Below are 14,240 nucleotides of genomic sequence, written 5' to 3' on the forward strand. Positions count from 1 at the left end.
ACCTGCCCAGTTTGGTCAGCATCCTCAGAAGAGGGCGGCCTATCTACCACCATCCCCTCCTAACTCAGAACCGGGCAGCCCGGACAGGAGGAAAGAACTCGTACAGAACTTATCGCCACCTCCGTCATATGCTGCCAGCATGGCATCTAAAATGTCGTGTCTTACTCCCGGACCAGCACTTTCTGTCCAGACACAAGCAGGACCTGCCCAATACAACCGCAGGAACAATCCCGATCTAGACAAAAGGAGGATACATCACTGTGATGTACCAGGTAAGATTGAATTTAGCATCTAGACTCTTCAGTATGTGAATATAGTGTACACTTTATTTGACATGATTTTCAAGGAAGCCACAGCTTTTTCCAAATAAATGACACAGCGCAGGCTTAAATGGCCATTCAGGTGATTTAACGTTGTTGAATAGATGTTGTGGACTGACGTGACTAATCATCTGGCAATTACCGGTCTAAAAGTTGGACTAAGAGGCTTAGGACACAATGGCATAACCTTTTGACATTGTATTTGAATCTGCTGGACAAGTCAGAGCTGGCCAGAATGTTAAAACGATAGTTGACCCATTGTTTACTCACCCTCATGTCATTCCAGAGCTGAATGACTTTATTTTTTTCTGTGGAACACAAAGGAAGATATTTTGAAGAAATTCTTTTTGTAACGGAAAGAAAACACTTGAGACATTTTTCAAAAGATCTTCTTTTATGTTCCACAGAAGAAAGAAAGTCATACTGGTTTTGGATGAACGTTCATATAATGGATATAAGGTTTAATGGTAAAGGTTATGATGTATACTGACATTTATTGTATTATTCGTCAGGATGTAAGAAGGTTTACACCAAGTCCTCACATTTGAAGGCCCATTTACGTACTCACACAGGTAAGTAAGACTTTTAATAAGCAGCAATATCACACAGACAACAGAGCTGTTCACACAATTTTCAGTGTGATATCACTGTCATACAATAGTTCAATAAAGTTGACTAAACAGAATTACACATTTAGTGATTTGATTCTGATTCACAAGCTGAGTCCTTCAGGCATGTTATAATGTCCCTGGTATGGTATGGTATGGTATGGTATAACTTGATGCATGACAAAAACATTAGTTAAAAACAACATTCGTTAAAATCAACCTGCCCAAATTATGCAGTTAACAGATATACTAATCAATACAACAAAAACCTAACCTTTACCAATTTATTCTGTAAAACATAATTTTATAAAATTATAATTATTATTCATGTTTTCCATGTAAAAATGTCCAATTTGATGATGATGTGGTGTAATTGGTGTAATTTGTTTGTGAATCAGATGATAATAGTCGCGCTGTATGTTATTGTGTACAGACCTTTTTTTCTTGCCAATGTTTTATCCTACGAAACTGTGATGTGCTCTCCCCTCAAACTGTATTGGCCTGTGTTTTTTTTGCAGGCGAAAAGCCATACAAGTGCTCATGGGAGGGTTGCGACTGGCGCTTCGCCCGCTCTGACGAGCTAACGCGCCACTTCAGGAAGCACACGGGGGCCAAACCTTTCCAGTGCGCCGTATGTAGCCGTTGCTTCTCCCGATCGGACCACCTGGCCCTCCACATGAAAAGGCACCAGAACTAGAGCTGCCCGCTCTCGTTGTTCTGACGGTGCCGCGGGAGGGCTATCAGGACCTCTGCTGATGATACTAATTAGGATTTGGGTGTGTTGGTTAATCTTGGGTTTTGGCAGTTCATCAGGTACAACAGGACCAAACCCTGCCGTCGGTACGGCTCCTGTGGTCGCAAAACCAGCTAATTGATGAGAACTTGGCTCATTTGCCAGATGGGACATTCTTTTGACATGTTTTTTTTGTTTCTTCGTTTGTCTGCATACTTTGAGGTCATTATTTATGACATAACTACTTTTAATGTGCCTTTTTTACCTTATAGAATTGAGGTGCCACGTAAAATATACAATGTGCAAGATCTTGTGGGCAGTTTTACAGTTTTACTCCACTATAGAGGAATATTCTGGGTTTAAGTTAAGCTTAATTTACATCATTTGTGGTGTAATGTTGATGAACACAAAAATAGTTTAAAAAAAAAAATATAGAAAATCAAGTTTACAGTGGAAGTGAATGGGGCCAATTTGAAATGTGAAGCTTATAATTTTATATAAGCACTTGCATTAATTCTTCTGTTAAAACGTGTGAATTATTTGAGCTGTAAAATTGTTCGGTCTTTTTAGAGTTTAAGACTTTGCTTTGACATGGTAACAAAGTTTTCATACTAAAATCATGTTAAAACATTCTTTACGTCTCGTGTTATACAATTGAAACATCGAGAATTTTAACGTTTACAAATTGGCCCCATTGAAATGGAGTTTTTGTGGTACCACAGGTTCTGTCAGCTGAGCTTGTACTGAACCCATAATATTCCTGTAAGCGACTACTCGTACTTGTATCACAAGGTAAATAATATCAAGACAGAGCTGTAGTCTTGGTTGTAGAACCAAACCGCAGAACAGTCATGAGTATGTGAGCCACGAACGGCGAGTCACTATGAATTAAGGTCTCTTAAAAGCAGCGCTTGATAAGAAACAGTGCTTCAGAAATTTGTGCGGGAGTCGCCGGGTAATTAGAAAATTAAATGTAGCTTCAGAACACCAAAGAGTTGGATTCAGTCCAAACTATGATATGTGTCGAAGAGGATTCGCTTTACGTCGGCAAAATGTTTGAAAGAGCACAATCTGAAAGATTGATTGAACTCCTTTATGTGTGTTTTACTGAAATGCAATAAGTGGTACAAATACTGTATTTTTCCTGGCAAGGTTGGATATCGATTACTTCCATAGTTGTTTATTTTTCCTTACTATGCATTTGTTTGGGATAAATGATAGCTTTAAATGTACATAAGACGTGTATTTATTTTGCACAGATTGTTTTTTTGTTTTGTTTTTCCATTTATATTTTATAAAATGTAACTCGACGATCACATGAAATGTGCACCGGGTTACTGGGAAGTGGTTTTAAAACTCTTTGTTCAAACTAATAGTGCTCTGAATGGCTGCATTTTGCAGAACAATGTGGCAGATGATTGTTTACATTAGTTAGTTTGGCTTTTGGTGTGTTACATCTGTATGTGTGGCCTCATAAAACCTCTTATTTTCCATTACAGTGATAAAAATGTTTTCCACCTTATTTTTCAGACATTACAAATGCATAACAGAAGGGACTCATTACATATGACAAGCTGATGTTGTTATTGAGATGGAAGACAGAGGACTTATGGAGTTTTTTTTTATTTGTCTGAGGTAATGTAATACAAGGATCCACAGTGTTAAAGAGTATATGTGTTAAAGAGAGAGGAAGAACATATTTGTAACTACAAGTTCTTCATTTTGTGACCAAAACCCAAAGAGAAAAACTCTTAATTACAGTAATTAAAGGTTCAGACTGCTTAAGATTAAACACACCCTCTAATCGCTCTAATTTGCAGTACTTAGATAAGTACAGTAATGTAAAATATGTAGGCTACATCATTACTGTTATTATAGAGGCAGATCTTTAAAGTCTCAGTATGTCGGGTTAAACTGGAGTGTCCCGTCGTCTCACATGTGATTAGGTGAATAAATGGAGGTGTGGTTACAGTTGCTAATACGGTCTGTCAGATTTTAAGTCGCTGAATTTAAAGTTGATAGTTTTGAGTGGTAACACCCAATTAAATTGATACTATAATTATCTTGACTGTATACAAATCACTGAGTAACAGCAGAAAGGCCTCAGTCATGGAAATAACCTGACGTTTTCACAATGCATTCTTTTCATCATTAGGGTGTATATTATTGAATCAGTTCTTAACAGATTCTGAACATGAGTAATTTACAATGTTTTTCCTACTTAAGTAATAGATACTGATGCTATCATCCAGAAATGAATAACAGTCAAGCCTACACCGGAACAAATACACCAAAATATGTCAACTGAATGGACTACATGTTGGTGTAGGCCTATTGTAACTTCAGAAGTGTGTGCGCTAACAAGTCCTAAGATGGAAGCATGTGGAATTATTTAGTATTTATCAAATAAAAATACAATTTCCAAATAGAGTGCAAGACAATCACCACTCTTGAGGTAGGTATTGTCCATCTTATAGTAAGAGTTTTATCTTGTGCGGCCTCTTTATACATTTTAGCAGAGGTTATCATGCTAGCTACATGCTAAGTCAGCACATTCACGTGTCACTTCAATGTAGAACCTCACTGGTCAAACAGAGTGTGATGTTATTTGAATATTAGTGATTGCTGGCTGATAAAAATAATCTTTATGTTATATAATATACTTGTTAAACATGACTGGAAGCAGCCCAACTGCTTTGTCTCTGAGGAAGATTGTTATCATGAAGCCAATGCCTTCATGTTTCTTTGAAAAGACTTGTGTCAATAGGGAACTCATTTATTTTCTTTCATGGAAAGGAACAATAGTTTAATTCACTATTTGACCTGACATTTAGATGTTCTTTGCAGATGAGAGTATGGATCAAACAGTAGCTCAGCTGTGATCCTCTTTAGTGAATGCCATTTACTGAAAGCACTTATTGGATCACTGTGATGTTGCTCATACCCAGGGAAAACCATTTAATTTTTCCCACAAAATCATATTGGTATGAAAGCAATATCAATTGAAATGTTTCACTTGACACAACAATCATGGTTTCTGTGTTTATAGTCTTATAAAGGCCCTGATCTCAGATAAATACACTATACCGTTCAAAAGTTTGGGTTCGTGAGATTTTTTTTTAAATGTTTTTACATTTTTTAAAGTCTCTTATGCTCACCAGCAGTGTTGAGGTAGCGCATTACCAGTAACGCGTCATGAAATCAGATTACTTCAAGTAACTAGTAAAGTAATAGATTACTTTTACATTTACAACAAAATATCGGATTTACTTTTTCAAATAAGTAATGCAAGATACTTTGTGTTGCCATTTATTGACTGATACCTCTCCTGTCCCCATGTTAGGATAAATCAGGAGTAAGGGCAGAGGCGTTATGTGTGTTGTAATATGAGGGTTATTGTAGTTCTAGACTAAATATGAGCAGTCATTTACCCATCTCACTGGCACTAAAACAGAATCAATATTCCTCAAAATTATTTAAAAAACATGGTGAAATGCAAACTCAGATAATTATGCAAAAATATGAAGTGACAAATATATACTTTATGTATTTAAAGGGTTAGTTCACCCAAAAATGAAAATTATGTCATTAATGACTCACCCTCATGTCGTTCCAAGCCCGTAAGACCTCCGTTCATCTTCGGAACACAGTTTAAGATATTTTAGATTTTGTTCGAGAGCTTTCTGTTCCTCCATTGAAAGTCAATGGACGGCATACTGTTCACGTCCAGAAAGGCAAGACAGACATCATCACAGTAGTCCATGTGACATCAGTGGCTCAATCTTAAGTTTATCAAGCGTCGAGAATACTTTTTGTGCGCAAAAAGTAAACAAAAATAACGACTTTATGCCACTATTCATTTCCTTCTCTCTGTGCCTCGAGTGAGTTCGCGTAGTATTTCAGCGTAGCGCGTCTGTGTTGTACGTCACACGTAGGCTCACTATTGGCCGACGCTGGTCATGTATAAACATCATATTTGTTTCATTTTTTATTTCTGAAGATAGTTTTTTTGTTATTAAAAAACAAACAAGCAAGCCCAGCCCAGCCCAGGAGAGAAAGTAACGCAAAAGTAATGCAATGCATTACTTTCTGTAAAAAGTAACTAAGTAATAATTAGTTACTTTTTTAGGGAGTAACACAGTTATTTAATGCATTACTTTTAAAAGTAACTTTCCCCAACACTGCTTACCAAGACTGCATTTCTTTGATTATAAATACAGTAATATTGTGAAATATTACATTTCTATTTTAAAATGTAATTATTCCTTTGATGTTGAATCTTCATTTTCAGCATTTTTACTCCAGTCTTTAGTGTCACATGATCCTTCAGAAATCCTTCTAATATGCTGATTTGGTGCTCAAGAAACCTTTATTAATGTTGAAAACAGTTGTACAGCATGAAATTTTGGTGGAAACCATGATAAAATAAAAATAAAAAAAATCAGGATTCTTTAATAGAAATTTCAAAAGAACAATTTATTTAAAATAGAATGTGCCTTATGTTCCATATAATGTTCCTTAAATGGAACATTATAGATTGCTTCACTGTCACTTTTTGTCACAATTTAATGCATCTTTGCTGAATAAACGTCTTAATTAAAAAGACCAACACCAAACTTTTAAATGGTAGTGTTCATTTTCTGTTCTAGAGCTGTTCAGTCATGATGTCAGTTTGTTGTGCAACCTGTAAAACGAATTTGCCATTAGCGTCCCTTAGGAATTTCAATGTTTTTTTGTGTTTTTTTTTTTTTTTTTATAAATATGGTAGCTTTAGTACTTGTTAGCAACTTGCTTAATGTTATATTACTATAATTCAAATGCTATAAAAATACATAAATTCTCATGGGAATTCATGGGACAAAAATGCAAATTTTTCAGGTTTTAGGACTGAACATCTTTATTCTATTAACAGTTTTGAAATGTTAACGTGAAGTAAATGTAAATACAAGACTTTATGCCAATATGTTCCATACAAAATGCAAGTTTATTAACTTCCATGCCTCCAATTAGATTATCAAACAAGTATAATGTATAACCTCAATTTCAATTCACAGCTCAATCTTCTGGAAAAGAAAGAAAATACAGAGAATAGCAAAAAGCACAGAATATTTAGACGACTTCTGGAGAAGCAAAATAAAGCTGAAACACTTTTAACCTCTGAAACGATCGGGACGTGACATCCTCCAATGGGAAGGGAATCCCTTTGAAGATCAGCTGGGGAAAATATCACAACTTTACAATAAAACCAAAAACAAAAAGCTCTGAATATATTTACAAATACACACACTATACATAAATACAAGAAAGATAATTACAGAATATCAGCAAAACAAGAAACAAAGGCCATTGAGTAAATACTTGATTCCAAAGAAAGTAAAGCAAATACATAAACAAAGGTAATATTTTACAGAGACCGAAGGAGGGGAAATGCTGCTCACGGAGGAATTATTACACCGTACCACCAGTGTCTTAACATTCAGAATATTTCCTCGATTTCCATAACTGGGGGCGCATCAGAAGTTCACACGACTTTATGAAGTCAGAGGTAAACCGGAGTCCTGTTAATTAAGCAAATGTGTCCTTCCGTAGGTGAGTATAACCATAGAAATCTTATGCAGCTTCCATAGGAGACACATAAAGAATGTTCAACAAACACCAACCTGGATATTTACAGCTTCAAAATGGTTCATAAGGCTCAGTGCATTTTAAAAGAACGTGTCTGGGTGATTAAACCAGGGAAACTGTGACTTCATGTACGTGAGGATCTTAATAATACTAGGCACTCGTCATTATTGCATAACTTTGACCCTGTTTGCCTTTGCAAAATTATGCCGCAAAAAACATAAGAATGTCAAAGGAGAGGGAAAGTAATGCAGAATTGAGTAAAACAACCCTTTATTTTTCTGAACTCTTTCCAGTAGAATATTGATCACTATATTTGTTGCTTATGACTCTTGCATACTGTGCTGGATACACTGTTTTCATTGGGTTGTTTTTACTTCATTCACATTTTAAGAGTCAGTATAAAAACATTGAAATAGTTGCTAAAAATGAGGCAGCACCGCCTGAATACTGTAATGAACATTTAATTTGATTTTTTTTATAAAAACTACATGCAACTGCAACCGGTTTCACTCGGCCAGCTCAGAGCAGGGCTCGAACCGGTCCTACATGTGCGTTAATAAGGATAGGTCACCCAAATATGAAAATTCGGACATAATTTACTCACCCACATGTCATTTCAAACCTGTATGATTTTCTTTCTTATATATATTGAAGCTTTTTTTGTCCATACAGTGAAAGAAAAACCTTCAAAATATCTTCTTTTATGTTCCAGAAGAAAGTCATACTGGTTTCGGTCAACATGAGGGTGGGTAAATGATGACAGATTTTTCAGTTTTGGCTGATTTATCTCTTTAAGATGACAAGCCTTTATTGTTCTCACACTTACTGTAGAACAGTTGAACACTTTTTTTTATTATATTAGCTAAATGAATGTCTCTGAAAAATCTGCATATTACGTATAAAGATAATCCCTTGTATTTTAAAAAAGCCCTATTTTGATAGGTATTTACAGCCTGTAAAACGGAGCAATATCTTTTCACTTTCACATATATTACAACATCTTTAAAAGTATTTTTTTTTTGTACAGAAAATAGTCATATGCTGATGAAGTGTCCCACATTATAGACACGCTTCAAAATACAGAATATGATAAGATACATTGGTGATTAATGTCACATCTACCTTAAAATAATTACTTCCTTACTTCATAAAAACAAGGTGCTCATGTTATGTTCAAGCCCATAAACAACAGAATACACACGTGTGTACACAAATACATAGTGAGGGACATAAAACATGGTGGATCATAATACTTCAGAACGAACGAACGAACAAACAAAAAAAAAAAATGCTAGAAATTGATTGGTCGTCTCTAACTGACAAACGGTTACTATGTAAAGAATGTTTCTTGACATGTTTCCTTTCACAGCACTTCAGTTTTCTTTTGTTGGTGACGAAAAGTTCCTACATGCACCAGCAACTGTGTGATTGATTGTAGATTTAGTCAGTGTGTTTGATCACCTGATCTGTCTGTGCATGCAGTCAAGTGGCTTTTCGCAATGTAAATTATAGTAATATCTAATCATTTGAGAAGCGATCACATGGCTTTGTGTAGCCACTTGAAAGTGCATTTGGATCAAAGGGACAGAAGTCTTTGACAGCTTATTACAGATGTCCTTTCAGAAACATGAACTCGATCATGGGGAACGTACAGTGGATTTATCTGGGTACAGTATGAGTTAAATTAAATTACTTGTATTCATACAAGTGTGGCATATTGCTTCTTTTGAGTATCTAAGTTATTGTAGTGTGTGTGTCTATATACTGATAAGTTAAGAAATGCCTTTAAGATAGATAGATAGATAGATAGATAGATAGATAGATAGATAGATAGATAGATAGATAGATAGATAGATAGATAGATAGATAGATAGATAGATAGATAGATAGATAGATAGATAGATAGATAGATAGATAGATAGATAGATAGATAGATAGTTTTTTTTTAAACAGCATTGCAGAGAAATTTAGCTCACTGGCCGCCCTCTACTGGTCACTTTGGGGATTGTCCAAATGGTGTGATGAAAAGCTATGTGTAAAAAACATTGGTAACATTTTATAAGAAGGTTCAATTCATTAATATTAGTTAATACATAAGGTATTATGAACTAACCATGAAATAAATTGAATAGCACTTACTAATCTGGGTTAATGGTAATTTTTACATAAACTAATAGCCTACATTTGAACATTTCAAGTTGTTTAAACTAACAGTATTATATTATAAACATGAATTGTATAATATATCATGAACTGAAAAATTGTATAGTTATAATTTACCATTTACCTAGATTTATAAACGCTTTAAATACTGTTGTACTGCACACTTCCTTTCAAAAGTTTGGGGTCAGAAAGATTTTTATTTGTATTAACATTTTTACTCAGCAAGGATGTATTAAATTGATCAAAAGTGACAATAAAAACAGTAATAATGTTACAAGCGTTTTTTTTTTAATTTCAAATAAACGCAGTTCCTTTTAACTTTCTATTCTTTAAAGAATCCTGAATTATTATTTTTTATCACTGTTTCCAGAAAAATATTAATCAGCACAACTGTTTTCAACATTATTATTAATAATAAAAAATGTTTCTTGGGCAGAAAGCATATTTAAATGATGCTGAAAATTCAGCTTTGCCACCACAGGAATACATTTAATTGTATATTATATATATATTAATACATGATATATTAAAATAAAATACGGTTATTTCAAATTGTAATATTAATTCTCATTATTATTGTTTTACTGTATATTTGATCAATTAACTGCAGCCTTGGTGAACATAAGAGACTTCTTTCAAAAACAAAGTATTAATATAGACACCAAACTTTTGAAAAGTAGTGTACATTGTTAGTTCAATGTTACCCAATGCATTAACTACTTGAAGTGTTTTTAAAATAATTAACAAATGAATGCACTGATGTTTGCAAAGACTTTAACTGAAGCATTAACACAGTACTTACAGTACTTCAGTAAATACAAAGTAAAGGACAAAGCCTATCAATGCTGTTGTACTGACCATAAATTACATCTAGGCTTCATAGTCCAAAAGCAATCTCACAAAAGGAAAAGAAAACAGAGGATTCCTCTGCATATTCTACAAAGCGACTTCACCTCCAAAATGTGGCAGCTAGAAATCCACTATAAATAAAAGAGGTATAGGAATTATAGAAAACAAAGCGGCACTGGTAGAAATCCAAAGTTTTGTCCGTGTTTCAATGCCACCTGATGTAAGTACGTACTGTACATACAGATAGATAGATAGATAGATAGATAGATAGATAGATAGATAGATATGTACGTACTGTATAAGTGTAAGAGCCAGACCAGCTCAGAATGAGTATATTGCTCTTCTACCTCAAGTTACCAGTCTGAGTAGACCCTCATTATCCAGATTTACTCTAATTAGTGAGTTAGTGTGATGAAATTAAGACAAATGTGGATGGCAGACTGCAGAAGCCCAAGCATGTTTTGTCTGTTCATCAAATTGAATCAATTTCAGTTTCAAATCAACAGTTGTGGGGAACAGAAGATATAATGACCCAAAACATAAGTTGTTTTTGTTGCGTAATCTCATTCGCTGGTATGTTAACCTGTAAATGGCAACCTCTGAAACCTCCAGAATCACTGGCCCAAAGTCTCCGTCATCAGAAGAACTGCATGATCCTTCACAGATGTGTCTGGCTCTTGATGTTCCACAATAATGTAAATGTAAAAAAATTGTGCAAGCATACAATTCCCGGTCAAGCTCCCCTTTGCGTCTGCCTGAACAACACGTAAAGCCCTTCCACTCTGCGTTCCTTCACATTGTAGATGTCGACCGAGAAGCAGCCATGTTTAAACAGAACACAAGGATGATTCAGAATGAAAAAATCAGTTTGTCCGAGGGAAATATTCCTTTGAACACACATGAGACAATCAACATCCTGGACTCCAAATGTTTCAGGCCTGTAGATGAGCCTCCTCCCTTCCCTGAATGGACCCTGTTTAGCTCTGCAAATGTGAGGAAAGCATTGTACTCCTCTCTCTCTCTCTCTCTCTCTCTCTCTCTTTCTCTCTTTCTCAGGGGCAGGGATGGCCATTTTTGTATCCAGCCCAGCTGAACACTATTGGGGGAGATCCAGCTCTCCCGTGTGTGTGTGGATTCAGACCAGCATGTGTCTGCGACGATGCAGGGCCAGATGGTCCGAGCGTGAAAAGCTTCGGTCGCAGTCCCCACACTTAAAGGGTTTGACCCCTGTGTGTTTACGGTAATGCCGTGTCAACTCGTCCGAGCGGGCGAACTTCCATGTGCAGCCGTCCCAGGTGCACTTGTATGGCTTCTCACCTGGTGGAGATAATGGATCACACTTAAGCAAAAAGAGACACAGACGCAATTCGTAAAATCTGAACCAATCACGACTGGTTTACTAGAATCCCCCAAAATCAAATAAATTGGTAGCGAAACTATGTGTATGGACAGCATTTGTGTGCTCACTCACCTGTGTGTGTCCTCCGGTGTGCCTTTAAATGGGAGCTCTTAGTATAAACCTTATTACAGCCTGCAAAGTCACACCTGTGGATGCGTCTTTTCTTGGAGTCTGGAGATTCAGGTGGCTGTGGCCGTCGAATGCTCTCAATACTGAATGGTGACATGGAACTGAGGCAGAGAGAAAGATATTTTAATCACACTGAATTAAACATTACAATGTTGCAGGAAATAGCCAACTGACTAACTTGTTCAGCATCCTTAACACAGCAGCATGTACACAAGCCAATTGCTGCCACCATGTGGTGCCATGATTTTAAAGCAGTAGTACTTAGACATGGACCACGTTTGCATGTGTCTACATGTATTACATGTTATCTTTATTATGATAAAGTGTTTCAAGCACTAATTTTCAGCAGCAGCGCTCGCAGTGTGGCGAATGAAATCATATTTCACCTCAGCTGTGAATGTTAGCTTGCCATCTTAATGTAATGCAATAAGAAGTAAATAATGGAAAGAAACATCTTTCTACTGACTTTTCCTCACAAGCTAGGGTCACTAATAATGTTTTTATGCTTTTGAAAGAAGTCTCTTATGCTCGCCAAGGATGCATTTATTTGATCAATAATATTGTTAACCAATATTACAATTTAAAATCGTTTTCAACTTTAATATATTTTTAAATATAATTTATTCCTTTGATGGAAAAGCCAATACTCCAGTCTTCAGTCAGGTTATTCTTCAGAAATAATTTGCTGGTCAAGAAACATTATCATTACAAATGTTGGAAGCAGAATGTTCATTTGAAACTGTCATAAAATGTATTTGAAATACAAATATTTTGTAATATTTTAGATGTCTTTACTGTCACTATTGATCAATTTGATGTGTTATTGCTGAATAAAAGTATTAATTTCTTAAAAAGAACATTTGAATAATACACACACACACACACACACACATACATTATATATATATATGTACTGTATATGTATGTATATATGGTTTTGCCTTAAATTTGCTTTAATTCTTCATGGCATAGATTCAAAAAGGTGCTAAAAACATTTCTCAGAGATTTTGGTTCATATTGACATGATAGCATCACAAAGTTGCTGCAGATTTGTTGGCTGCACTTGCATGATGTGAATCTCCTGTTCCACCACAACCCAAAAGTGCTCTATTTAGTGAACTCATTGTCATGTTCAAGAAACCAGTTTGAGATGATTTGAACAGTGACATGCTGCGTTATACTGCTGGAAGTAGCCATCAGAAGGTTTTTACACTGTGGTCATAAAGGGATGGACATGGTCAGCAACAATGCTCAGGTAGGCTGCGGTGTTAAAATGATGCTCAGTTGGTATTAAGGGCCCCAAAGAGTGCCAATAAAATACCCTCCACACCATTACACCACCAGCACCAGCCTGAACCATTAATACAAGGCAGGATGGAGCCATGCTTTTATGTTGTTTACTTCAAAATTCTGACCCAACCACCTGAATGTCGCAGCAGAAATCAAGACTCCTCAGACCAGGCAACATTTTTCCAATTTTCTATTGTGCAATTTCGATGAGCCTGTGTGAACTGTAGCCTCGGTTTCCTGTTCTTCTTTCCTGACCTCTAGTATCAACAAGGCATTTTTGCCCACAAAACTGCCGCTCACTGGAAATTTTCTCTTTTCAGATCATTCTCTGTAATCTCTAGAGATGGTTGTGTGAGAAAACCCCAGTAGATCAGCAGTATATGAAATACTCAGACCAGCCTGCCTAGTACCAACAACCATACCACTTTCTTCCACATTCTGATGCTCAGTTTGAACTTCAGCAGACTGTCTTGATCATGTCTACATGCCTAAATAAATAACCAGTGAGTGTGTGTATATATATATATATATATATATATATAAATGTATTCTCTAAGCAATATTTTACAGATTTTTCTCAGTATATATATATATACTGATTAAAATGTATTCTCTAAGCAATATTTTACTGATTTTTATCAGAATGGTTTTTTTTTTTTACTTATTGCTAATGTTCTACTCAAAATGTATCACTAGATGGCGCTGTAGGCTAGCTGCATTTTGATGGTACAAGACAACTGTTCAGAGGCCAAAAAACATGCCTTTTTTTTTCGTACAAAACCAGCCATAATTCTTATAGAGATGTGACATTTGTTGCCTGTTAGTTTGCTGTTAGTAAAATCCAAGAGAATGTTTTTACGTACTTATTCCAAATCACAATAATGCAGGATCAGATGCATAAAACTGCACAGTATTAACACACTGTCTGTTCTGATTGCTGTGGGAAAATGAATTATTGCCATTCCAGACGGTGGGCCCGATTTCAGACTGTAAAGCTGGCTCTCATTGAGAGGATTTGTACATGATATCAACCAATGAGCTCACTGAACTGTTGGAGAAGAGCAGAGAGCCACGTAAGTGTGAGGACACGCTGTGTTTGAAAGCGAGAGAGTGTACTAGTCGTT

At 35.8% G+C, this 14,240-nt stretch overlaps 2 protein-coding genes across 5 annotated transcripts in view; one reads left to right on the forward strand and one right to left on the reverse strand.

Annotated features, from left to right (window-relative positions):
- Positions 1–3,162, forward strand: part of klf5b (Kruppel like factor 5b) — a 5,010-nt gene extending 1,848 nt beyond the window's left edge. Inside the window, exons 2-4 of the mRNA XM_081367904.1 lie at positions 1–272; positions 833–892; positions 1,447–3,162. The exon at positions 1–272 is cut by the window's left edge and continues 531 nt beyond it. Of these exons, the coding sequence (XP_081224030.1) occupies positions 1–272; positions 833–892; positions 1,447–1,625 (511 nt within the window). The 3' untranslated portion in view covers positions 1,626–3,162. The remainder of the gene's footprint in view (positions 273–832; positions 893–1,446) is intronic.
- A 2,858-nt stretch (positions 3,163–6,020) lies between these two features.
- Positions 6,021–14,240, reverse strand: part of klf12b (Kruppel like factor 12b) — a gene marked incomplete at its 5' end in the record, with an annotated part of 88,527 nt that continues 80,307 nt past the window's right edge. For all 4 annotated transcript variants that reach the window (XM_081368689.1, XM_081368690.1, XM_081368688.1 and 1 more), the window contains 2 exons: positions 6,021–11,615; positions 11,770–11,927. In XM_081368689.1, the coding sequence (XP_081224815.1) occupies positions 11,434–11,615; positions 11,770–11,927 (340 nt within the window). In that variant the 3' untranslated portion in view covers positions 6,021–11,433. The remainder of the gene's footprint in view (positions 11,616–11,769; positions 11,928–14,240) is intronic.

This window comes from Scardinius erythrophthalmus, assembly GCF_964197995.2.
Source record: "Scardinius erythrophthalmus genome assembly, chromosome: 6".
In the NCBI taxonomy this organism is placed as follows: domain Eukaryota; kingdom Metazoa; phylum Chordata; class Actinopteri; order Cypriniformes; family Leuciscidae; genus Scardinius; species Scardinius erythrophthalmus.